This window comes from Ischnura elegans, chromosome 8 (assembly GCF_921293095.1).
Source record: "Ischnura elegans chromosome 8, ioIscEleg1.1, whole genome shotgun sequence".
Lineage (NCBI taxonomy): Eukaryota > Metazoa > Arthropoda > Insecta > Odonata > Coenagrionidae > Ischnura > Ischnura elegans.
Window position 1 is genome coordinate 36,593,898 of NC_060253.1, and position 12,661 is coordinate 36,606,558.

The 12,661-nt window shown below is 38.5% G+C and overlaps 1 protein-coding gene across 1 annotated transcript in view; it reads left to right on the top strand.

Annotated features, from left to right (window-relative positions):
- LOC124164127 (sodium-coupled monocarboxylate transporter 1-like) overlaps window positions 1-1,118 on the top strand; it is a 40,753-nt gene extending 39,635 nt beyond the window's left edge. Inside the window, exon 15 of the mRNA XM_046541310.1 lies at window positions 627-1,118. Within this exon, the coding sequence (XP_046397266.1) occupies window positions 627-677 (51 nt within the window). The 3' untranslated portion in view covers window positions 678-1,118. The remainder of the gene's footprint in view (window positions 1-626) is intronic.
- Window positions 1,119-12,661: the final 11,543 nt, after the last annotated feature.

Sequence of the window (12,661 nt, forward strand, 5' to 3'; positions counted from 1 at the left end):
CCGTAGCGAGAACCCCCCCCAGAGGAAGATGGAATCTATATGCCACTCTGCACTGCATTTAAATAATTTTATGTGTCATTCCACCTCAATTCAACAAGCTCTCGGCCCATATCTCATAATAGCAGTAATTTATCATAATATTTATATATAATTTTACCAAATATTTTTTTTCGATTGATTAAATAATAAGAAATCAATAATTACTGCAGAGTCGTGCGAAAGATCCACAGAGAAAAAATCATTCGCCTTGACCGGGATTCGAACCCGATTTCCGGTCGAGTGCTTTAGCCAGTTAAGCTACAGAGGCGTCATTCTTCCCTGTGGATATTTTTGGACACTACCGGATAAGGTGTTGCTGCGGGTGACTACCGTAAAAAGTTATCACCGCGGCTAGTCCCGGTATACTTTAAACTAATTACTGCAGAGTTACTGAATATTAAATTTACTAGTTTAAAATTAAAGTTACTACATACCTAAATTAAAATTACTAAATTAACCTACGGAAAACTCCTCCTCAAAATATCCTTCCCTGGACCTCGCCTCCATTGCCGATAGTCTAACAATGTTTAGAGGAATGTCTCGTGTATTTTCAATGTCCTTTTTAACAGTCCTTTCATCTTTCGCAGGGTCAGCAGCTGATAATCATCACCTCGGCGGAAGAAGATGACAAGACTTGATGCAACTCAGATTGAGGGGACGTAGGCAATATCACAGCAGTATTATCATTGAAACTTTTATCGTTCCTCATAAACGACTCATTTTCATTTTCACACTCAATAGAGGGGGCTACACGGTCACTTTTCAGTATCGCTTACAACCGATATTTATACATTTCGGTATCAAGTGCGGAGTAGCGATTATATTGTACTCGCGATTTCTAGCTGTATCTATAAAACTACACTAACGATTCCTTTTCTCCATTTCCTTGCAGCATAAATTCCGCACACGATTCATAGATACTGCGATTATTGACTGTATCCACTTCCAATGATGTTTCCTTTTTTCGTGATTCCCTATTGGATCCTTACAGACAGGGTACTGACAGCAATGGCAAAGACTTTGTTCTAGATGTTTTGAAGCATCAAGGTACAAATGAAAAGGCGAGTACTGATCCAATACCGATACTTGTATACATATATGGCACTGAAGCCTCTTAAATCTCACATGATTTTTATCGCTTTCTTTTTGGAAGAAATGTGAGCTTTCGCAATAACCTCCCTTTTCAAGAGATGGACAATACGAAAGGGCTACTGTCCATTAGAGTAGAATAGTTTCTTCAGTGTAACATGTAGTTCTCCAAATTTTCATTACGTTCAAAACGGATGGTCATAGATAGGCCATTTGGACTGTAACCGTACGAAGCAGAGGTTGACAAAACTAATTTGCCTATCACATCAACACTAATAAATAAATGTGCCTTCAAAATGACCTACTATCATGTCCCAGGCGAAACGGAAGTGTTGAGGAAGTGTTGGGGAAGCGTCGGACGGAGTGTTCGGGAAGTGGCGGGCAAGTGTTGGGGTAGCGTTGAGGAGGTGTCGCGGAAGTGTTCGGGAAGCAGATTATGGCCCACTTGGAACGCTTCCGCGGAAGTGTTTCGGAAGCGTTCGGGGAGTGTCGACAACGGTCGCGGTCGAGTGTCGGGGAAACGTCCAGCGAGCGTCGAGGAAGTGTTTCCCACGCTTCGGAAGCGTTCCGGGAGTGTCGGGGAAACGTCCGGGAAGTGTTTCAACCACGAAGTGGCGAGGAAGTGTTCGGCAAGCGAAGGGTCGACAGTCAGGTAGTGTTGAGGAAGTGTTCGGGAAGCTGCCGGGAAGCGTTCACGTACCGTTAAACGCTTCCTGAACACTCCCGCAACACTACCCGGACACTTCCCCGAACGCTTCCTTTTCGACAGGGGTGCTAGGACTCATGTAATGGCTCGTTCACCGATTTTATGTCATTGACGTACATGATAAAGTTTAACAAATGATGAAGCTTGCATTTTTCCGGTTTTTGATCCTGGACTAACTTCTCGAGCTAATTAACGGTCTCAACCCTTTCTCAGATAAGTTGATAACGTCACGGGCTCAAGCCGAGCGTGTCTCCTTCTCGCAGCTACTCCTCGTAACTGTACATGTTCCTCGTGTGGTTCGTTATTGCCCACTTTTTGGTGAGCGATTCTTTCCCCGGCGATATGTTATTACCGATCAAATAAATTAACCAAAACTCACATTACGTCACCAACTCACGAAAATTGGGCGGCTACTTTCACGTTTTCTTATTTTAAAGTTACAAGAGAATGGCTAAATATGGAAGTTTTCTGTAGTGGTAGCTTATATTTCCCACCCATCTACCGAATTATTTTAAAGAAATTAGATTTCAGGTTGAGTGAACGAGTCCATTTGCAATAGATGTCCAATGCCTACCAATGACTCTATAAAATATTCGACGAATTAAATTTATTTACTTATCTACTAATGTAAAAGTTATCTCGAGGAGATATCTGCGCTAAATTAAGTCCACGACTGATAACTTTGAAACTTTTAAAATTACCTGAAACTTTTATCCTCGCCAACAGATTTCTCCAATGTTAAAGCAATTTTTCATTTTTTAAGTAAAAAATTCATGAAATTTAATAGCGAGTAATGAATCAAAATGTGATTCACTACATTAAGTTTCACAATTTTCGTTTGCAATTTATTGTTTCCCACCCAATCATTTTCCGCGCTGAAACCTCACTAAGAAGTGCATTTTATATCACGATTGGAAACAAAAACTTGAGACACTTATCACATAGCACTGGAATGCTGAAACCACATTCAAAAGTGATGCCAAGAAATTGTGCATCAGGCCATCGTAAGGAGGGCCTCTAGAATCGCGCTCCATTTATATACACAGGAAAATACGTAAATTTTCATTTTTATCAGCTCATATAATAAGGATGAGGTTGCGACCTCGGAGATAAATTACTTGGATTTCATATGACAGTTTTTGCATCTCAAAATGTTTAATCCTTATGATCGAATTTTGGGCACCTTCCAATTGTCGTCGGCTATGCTTTGATGTGTCAGACGGGCTTCAGCGAGGCTTCAACTATTCCTGGGAGCGGTGCATAGCAACTAGCATTCAAATGCTTTGAGTCATTGCCTTGGGCACATGTTAATCAACCTTTGTTTGTCAACCCAACACCGAAACAGTTTTGTTGTAATATGTAATTTTCACAAGGGTGATTGATTACCATCTACTTGGATTTCTGTCCTAGTTGTGCCCGTCACAAGCAATACTAATAATAAACTGTAAACATGTAAATAGTTACGTATCAATGCATAATGAATTCCTTAACTATTACCATACCATTCCACCAGATCTTACGAACAGTTCCAGATTCTGGATTTAATATGAAGTTTTTCGTCATAGCTATGTTAATATGTGCTAAATTGTGTTGGATTTATTAAAAAACCATTTTGGATAGTTATTTTGATATACCCACTCAATACGCCGTAGTGATCGTAACATTAAATAACAGCTTGCAAACAGGTAAGTGTAATATTGGGACCACAGGGGGTGTGGTCCCAATGCTAGACATGTCTGTTTTTTAATGTGTGTGAATATGTCCTGGGTGTCTTTTCACAAAATTGTACCATTCCAATGTAAATTGAGAAACTGAATTTACGTGCTATTTGTATGAAGTGAAATGAAAAACGCTTATTTTTTGGATAGCATAGCCTACATATACTACGCAAGCGCTGAGGATTTCTCAGTCAAAAAACTGGCTGAAGGAAGGATTTCCGCTGGTGAAAAGAACTACGCAAACCAGCCAAACGCAGTTCGGGAGGATTCCTAAGGTAAGTAAAGAGGGTATGAAAGGTCCTCCAGGTAAAATATTAAATCGGTGTACATACGTTTATGATTCCAAACCTACATTCACAGCAAATCACAGGTGATAAAATGGAGGACGAAGGATAATTCAGAAAAGTATATATGCGATTCCAAACGATGTGTCTGACAACCTGCGCCCAAAAATCGAAGCTTTGGAGTTACGATGATTTATAGTGATTATCAATATTGGAAACCATTCCTTTTTCATGTGGGTCCCATACACTAGCGACGTAAGGAATCACCTACTACGCTAACTTTTTTTTACGTATAACTAACTAATAGTTTTATTTTCATGGTAGCCCGTTCGTGTCCATAGCACTCTCCTTAGTTCTGGTTTAACCGCGCGTCGTTGTCCTGAGTTCTTGGCCTGTGTCGGACAAGCGAGCGCGTTTCTGATCAAGGCTAGGATGGGTGTTCCATGCCGGGTGAGGAATCACCCCTTGCACTGCACTGCACTGGTGGTGGCTGCCAAACCGATAGTCGCGGTGTTCGAATCCCGCCTAGATGGTATTAAATTTTAAGTGTCCAATTACATTAAAATGATCCTTATTAGGGGAACCTGTAATCATTACATACATTACAATCGGATGGGCAATTCCATCTGTGACGGAATTACCTTTAGAGAAAACTATTCAATAGGATATTTCGATTTAATTGTAAAATATAAAAAAATTGTAAAACTTCTAACTGTGGATTATCAAAAACATTCATGAAGGTGATGTTCATGAACTTTAACTTAACTAACATGTTCATTAATTATCGAAATACCTTCTAAATATGCCCAAAATTAACATGTGACGGAATTACTGCCAGGTCAACCTGCTAAGTGTAGCGATTTCAAACATCTTCAAAACTTTGTGGAACGAAGTATAATTTGATAACTTTTATACGGCTCTGAATAATGTCTCAAATACTGATTTCATAAAATTCAATCATTTTGCTTTTCATTTATCAAGATAAAATATTTCCATCTTAATATTTAATTTTAGAGAAAAAGTTGACATTTTCATGGAAATGCCCGGATGTAGACGATCACGCGAATAATCCTCTTCCACCATGGGTGGTTTTTTCGTGATTTTTTGACGGCCTCCGTTAAGATTGCGATTGATGCAATTAATATTTTATGAGATGGCTTGCAAGAAGTACCCTCTCATAATTGAATTCGACCGGAAAAAATATCTTGTCGACTAAATTTATTCGGTACGCGGGCACTTTCGGGGACATCCACATTTTTACATTCCCGAGCCAAACTTGCACGTAATGTTTCATAATGTAATGCGCGGAATCTATCATGCTTTGCTGAAACGATCGAAAAATTTGACGTCTTGATGTTTTCTTTTGAACCAACCCGTCTGACGCGCATGCCCGTTGATATATACTTCTGGAAACGACCTATCTCTCATACCACCTGTAATTAATTATCACATCGGAATCGAACGATTTTGTGCCTACAGACAAAGACTAACGGTCAGAATCGATAAATGTTTACAAGATCAATTACTTCAAATGGTTCGAATTTGTGACTTGTTCAAAATATAATGATAATAACGTAATAAAATGGAGTGGATAGCTGCGACAAAATAGCCATCGCATAGTTGGTAGACTATGATGAAAGCATACTAACTCCCTGCGGGGAAAGGAAGAGAAAGATCAGAGAAAAGGTCACAGCATGGGTGATGAGCGCTTGATTGCCGAGGGGGTTGGGATGAGACCAGGGTTGCAACAGAAAAGAAGCACGGTAAGGAGAGGAAGGTCACACTTCATCCCAATGATCGCACTCAAGAAGCAGTCGTCCAACATAGCAATTGAGACACTTTCGTGAATCTCAATGATTTGCTCCGGGGCCTAGCAGAGCTCATCAAAACAGACCAGTTAGCAAACCAGAGCTGCCGGGTCAACATGGTACTGGTTCGGAGTGGAAATGAATATAACGCCGCTAGGCCACAAGTAATAAATAATAATAATAAATTGTTTATTACTCCAAAAAAATATAAGTACACAATAGAATTAATTACATAAAACGGAGTAACTTTAGGTAGCCATTAAGGACAACCTGTTTTTTGGCTATCATCATTTACATAGGGTCATGCTGATATATAAACACATATGCGCTGACATATATTTTAGGCACAGAATTTGAATTCAAGTAAGTACGTACATGTATTACATGGTATTATATCATAGAAAAAAAACCTAAATACTTTGCATTCTAAACAACCAAGACTGTATATTTTTCATAATTACGTTATTTTTTTGTTTAATTTTTTTTAGTGAATCACAAAACTGCTCACGTGACTACCCTTGTTATAATATTTCTATAAACTCGCTTCGTGATTTGTCATCTTGTCCGGTCAAATCTTCCAATTCAATTACAACCACTTTCCGATTAGTTATCGATCTGAACATTTCAGAATACTCAGAACCAGATGAAAATGCAACATTCTAACACTTTCATTATGATTTTAACTGTATCTAGATTGTTATTCAGCAATTAAAATTGAATGTGGAGATTAGTTTTTAAAAATGGCCAACAAAATCCGATGGCAGCGCTGCGTTCATTTAAAGGATCGAGAATGATAGAGTCATAACGACAAATTTGTTTACATCAAAGTTCATGGAAAAATTGATCCAACAAAATTTTACAAACGAAAAAAGGAGCTATAACAAAAAGAGGAGACAGATGAGGTAGGAAATGTACAGTGTAATTTTTGAAAAGTCAAATTCTTCATGGCTTGTGTACATATAAACAATTCCACACGGAAAGATTTTAGTATTCTTTACAGTTTGCGATAAAAACGTTTGCTATAAACAATTATTTTTATTTTGTATCATTTCATCATCACTCACCCACTGATTCAACCCGAAGGTTAGCTACGATTGGTGAGGGTAGAGCTCACCCGACTTAGCAACAGGCGTGAGACTACCAAATATTTAGGTTGATGAGACCGTCTTTCCTTGGTCCACCTCGCAATTCGAATATTTTATTTGAGGGTATGGCATCACCCGGGAATTGAACGCGGGACCCTTCAATAAGAATACAAGCGCTCCACCCACTAGGCTACCACGCCCACAATTTCCACGTTCCCATAACATCAATCGAATAATGAGCCAAAACTTGACCCCCTATTGGATATATTTAAAAAAGTTTAAACGGCTATTTATATACATGGCGACTGTTCAATTCATGACTGACACTGTCATGTCACGTGGCAAAAATTGATAATGGCCGCCTTGATTCTATTCCCCGTTTGGTTTCTCAGTTATGGAATCGAACTGTGAAAAAGATGATGATGTTAGAAAAACTTGCTTGTTGTTTATAAAATAAAGGGGGCGATGTTATGTAATTGAACTTTTATCATTAAAAGCTAATTACTTAGTGTGCGTGCGAAATAATATGAGTTCTTTTCGTTTATTGAAGGTTACTTAATCACTTGCCCTTAGAATTATTTCTATTTTTATAAAATGGGCGTAAAAGAAAGGAACACAAAGAGAGTAGGGACAAAAAAACTAATTAATGCCCATTTATTTACCTCAACAGCGTCCACTGAACCGGAAAGTCAAGTTGTAATCGTGCGCTACGCTCCAAACTGGAGAACTGGTCAATATGTTCAGTCCCAGAACGGTGGACTTAGCTCTGAACCTCTGTGGTGCTCCGCAACTGAGCGATTATTATGCGCGACAGGCAACCCCGGTTCGCTTCCATGGGTCTAACGAGAGCGACAACAACCTCCGATGCGCCCGTGGCCATGATTTTAGAGCCCTGCATCCGAGGTAGAGGTCAGTGTTAGACCTTGGTCGCAAAACTTCGCCTCAACACAGATCGCCTGCAGGAGGCAACTAAGTCGCACCATCCCTACACGCACCCCTTCCTAAAGGAGACACAGCTCAGCGTCAAGAGCGATCTTTAATATAGCCTAGATCGCCCATATACTGACCTCAAAACAATGGTATCGCACAAGGCAGGCTGAAGACCGTAAGAAATAATTCGGTTTACTGGGTATTAACAATACATACTGAAATATTTAAAATGTCATTTTCACCTTCGTATCACATTACCTTTACGGCGGAATGGTGGCATCGAAATTATCATTTCTTTCCCGTGATTCCTCACAAAAAGTCAACTAGAAGACTAAGATAATGCCACAAGCTTAATTTTAGTTTTCGAAGTACATTTTTTCAGGGGTATGTCATCGGGAATACAATACTGGACTAAAAAAACTGGAATTCTGGTAGCTATGCAACGATCTCTAACTACCAACATGTGTTTTAATGGTGAAAATGTGAAAAATAAAAAAATGATTCACATTTTATGTCGCGCCGAAGGCGCGTTTTCGATGTACCGGTAAGCCATGATTACCACAATTAGCCAGATTACATTACAATATATATTGTGAACATATGCTTGTGTTGTGAGTGTGGTATATTTTGTGCGATAGCCGAAACCTACACAATAAACAATTGATGAATTTAAAGTAAGAAAAATACTTTGAGATGATTTGAGTAATAATACAAAAAGTCCACATACATGGGGTCACTTCTTTACAAGTAACCAATAAATATAAGTCTCTATAAAGGGCATTTAAAACCCGTGTGGGCAGAAATAAAACTGGGTGAGGACGAAAAGTCATTAATTATGAATCGCAATATCTCTTCACCTCTAACACGCATCTATAGTTAAATTCAGAGAAGACATCATCATCTTCATCAGAATAATCATCTCTCGCTCCCTCCAGGATATTTCTTAAAATCAATGCACACGCAATATTTGACACACACATGATCGTTCGCTTCGCACGAGATGAACTCCTCTGCCCCCGGATGTTCTTTCTTGCTCCTTCCGGTTCAAAAAATTGCAGAAGTGGCAGCGACGCGAACAAAGAGATAATTACATAACGGACATAAAAACAAAAGAGCAGTGAAAATAGACACTAGTAATATATGCTTCCGAATCACAACTTTTCAAATTTCTTTAACACTCCCCTTAAAGTTTACAATGCTGCAATAAACAAAATGAAATAAATAAAATATCAATAAACATCTCTTTTGCTCAAAATAACTCTTACCTAATCGATAGCAAAACAAAAATGAAAAAAAAAAACAGAAAGTAAAATTTACAATCCAAATAAATAATTCACATTCAACTTCAAATTAACGTTCACACATGCCCGATAAAGAATGTAAATTTGCAAACTGTTCTCTAGCAACAAGCTTAGAAAATACATTTGCAACTTGCTTTTTACTTGGAACAGACTGAATTGTCAATTGTCCATTTTGGAGTTGTTAACAAACAAAATGATATCGCACATCAATGTGCTTCGACCTTTAATGAAATTCAGGGTTTCTAGCAAGCAATTAGAGGTGATGTTATCACAGAACGATACCGGGGTACACTTAAATGGGAAAATTTGTTGAAACAGAAATCGAAGCTCCAGTCAAGAATACAGGTGTACTGGTAAGTTAAGGAGTTCTGAAGAACGAGAAAAAAACACCAATTAAAATTTGTGCATATCCTGTGATTAGGCGGTGGATTACACAGGAAAAAAATGATGCTGGTAAAAAGACAATGTATTAGCATACCTATTTTCATTATGGTGTCTGATCTGACTGTTCTAATTTGAAGTGAAAAAATCGGCGATGGTGGTTGGCGTAACATGGTGAAACTCCTTCATGATGCACAAAGGTTAAGAAAACACTTAGCTGTTTCACAAAATAAAATATATTCAAAGAATTCAAGAATTGAATGACGCCATGATTGTTCCTTCTAGTACCAAACTCTCTTGCCTGTATTCATATGTAATTATTATGTATTTTTCCTAGAAAACAAGTATAAAGAAAGTACTTTATGATTCATCTTTTTCTCTACTTAAAAACCTAATTATACCGTTTCCTCAACATACTTATTCCCTGATTGCGCGGAAGTGCGAAACTTTCGCTCGGGTAACCTAGTCTATTAATACTAGAGCAGATATTATGGTTGGAAAAATATATTCAAACACCCATAAATTTTACATTTTCTTAACGGATTAATTGATATAAATGAAATGGATTGTGGAAAGTAGTTCTTTGAAATTCTGCAAAGATTTAGGATTTAATCACTTTTAATTATCCCGGAAGCAAGGAGATTGAGTGGAAAGAAAGAAAGGCAAAGGAAGCCCTCGAATGAGATACGTGGAAAGGCGAAGGATATAAAACAGAAGTATAGGATACCGTAATTGTTGGTTACTTTGACCCTAGACCATTATTTTGGTCCAACTAAAAAAAATATTTTTTTTTGTGATTTCTCTCAAGGAATAGTTTGCATAAAAAATTCGTATATCAAAATAAAATAGGAACAATGAATAGTGCTACAGAAAAATGATAAAGATGAAATGGATCGACCCAGTTAGTAATGGGGAAGTCCTAAGAAGAGTAGGAAAGAAGAGAACCTCATGAGAACCTTACTAAGCAGACGGAAGAAACTTTTAGGCCACATATTGAGACATGATAGCCTGATGAAGACAATCGTCAAGAGACAAGAGGATGGCAAACTGAAAAGGAATGCCTCGGACAAAATATATGGAATAGATAACGAAGGATGTGAAAGAGTTTAAATACGTAGGTGTGAAAAGATTAGCTGAAAGGAGAATTGAGTGGAGAGCTGCGTCAAACCAATCTTAGGATTGCTGACCAGTGATCTATCTACATCTACATCTATATAATACCCCGCAAGCCGCCTAAAAGGCGTGTGGCAGGGGGTGTTAGGATACCAGCCGTTTACAGCTAAAAAACATGAACTAGCGTTTATTAAAGTCCTTCATGGTTCGGGGGAAAAACGAATTCCCATATCTATCCGTTAGGCAAAACATCTCTCTTAATTTATCGCTTCTATCGGACCTGGAAATATAGTGTAGCTCTAATATCATGTTCTCTGTGTCGCTCTTAAAGATATCCATTCTCAATTGTTCAAGCAATCTAAGCCTAGCGCGCAGCCTCCGAGTCTCCAATGGCTCCCAGCCTAATTCGCTTAACATCTGGGTAACGCTGTCTGTACGCCCGTAGCAGTTTTTGACGAAACGCGCAGCCTTCCTTTGTATTTTATTCAGTTCGCGGATTAAGTCTTTCTGTACCAGATCCCAGACGCTCGCTGTATAATCAAGGTGCGGACGAACAAGTCTTTCTGCACGGGATCCCATACGCTCGCTAGATCCCATACGCTCGTGATGATGATGAGCAACACGAAAGAGTTGACTTCGTGTGGTAAGAGCCATTGTGAATTACCCGATGAACAATTGAGAATAGCTGCAAGGTTTCACTAATAACGGACGGAAATTCTTTGATTAAAAAATCATAAAACTTCAAGGGCACGTGACATTTATCACCATCATTGTGTGCGCCTGCATTCCGAACGATCCAATTAATCAAATGGCGCCTAGATTTGCATTCACGAGACGAGGAGGGGTAATGAATGGAGAATGGGGGTCCTCATGAGAGATTTGTGTGTGCTCTTCCCATTGTTTCAGTGGTATGCACTCAAGCAGCTTCATGCTTGCTTAGAGATTCGCATAGATAACTGCTTCTATTTAATCAGTCAAAGGGAAATTCATTTCCCTCGTATGGAATTGCAAGCTGGACTTGCGACACGGGGCAATTTTCATCATCTCTGTAAACATTTACGATATAACTGAATTAAATATCAATAAAACTTTAAATATATTTTTATCTGTTTTTATCACAAATCAAGATACTTAAATCGAGGTCACTAATTGGAACACGAAACCATACATAAACTAAAATATTATGAATCAGCTGATATTTGCTTAAAAATTGTCCTTTGTGCCTTATACACTCTATTTATTATGCTCTTGTTAACTCTAGAATATAATATTACCTGAAATTTAAGGCCACCTCTAAGGAGTGTGGCAGGTGGAGAGTATTTCTCCATTAAAATTACTTAGCTAAATGTTGGTGCCACCAAAATTGCACTTGCATTTACGAGAAAGGAGACAGCCCTTACAAAGCATGCAACAATCATTTCACTGCCTATGAAATGCTCTGATTGACATGCATCCAAGAATACTACCTGCACATCGAACATTTGCACTACTCGGCATAGTATTCGGTACTACGTCATTAGGACGGTCGTCTTAAGGGAGGTAGCTTACGAGAAGAAGAGCGCGCGATGCACTTGGAATCATTTGGCATCGGTACGACTCTTTGTCCCATGCTAAACAAGCTAAATTAGGTAATTGCAGCGGTCATCACAGAGCACCATTAGGTTTCGCTCAATAGGTACTGACGCAGTGAACTGTGATAATGGACTTCTTAGGATGAATCCAATAACATACCTGATAGCAATTTCCAGCCCAAAAGCCATCTCAGAGAATTTCAAACACTTAATACACGGTATCCTCTCTTAACTTGCATATCCACTTTTTGTGAGCATACCTTTTTTCAAAAGCAGACAAATAAGTTCCAAAACAATAAACAACAGATTCTGCATGCTGAGAAAATCGAGATAAAATCTTAACATTTCCACATTATGATAAAAAAATGAGGGTCTAGAGTCTACCCACAATTTTAAGCTTTCGTTATGCATTCCCTGTAAGAGCAAAATCCAGGTTGTGTAATACACTTGTTCTATTCGAAAGCAGGTGTGGTATGAGAAGGGAACTCGGAGAAGCCTTAGGAAAAGCCGCGAGATATTGTTTATAGCAGTGAAAGGGTTATGAATAACCAAGGCCAGATAAATTTGCGACAAATGCTAGGATATTGCTCAAACAAAAGATCCTGGTTTGTTAAAAAAAATTCATTAATAAGAAAT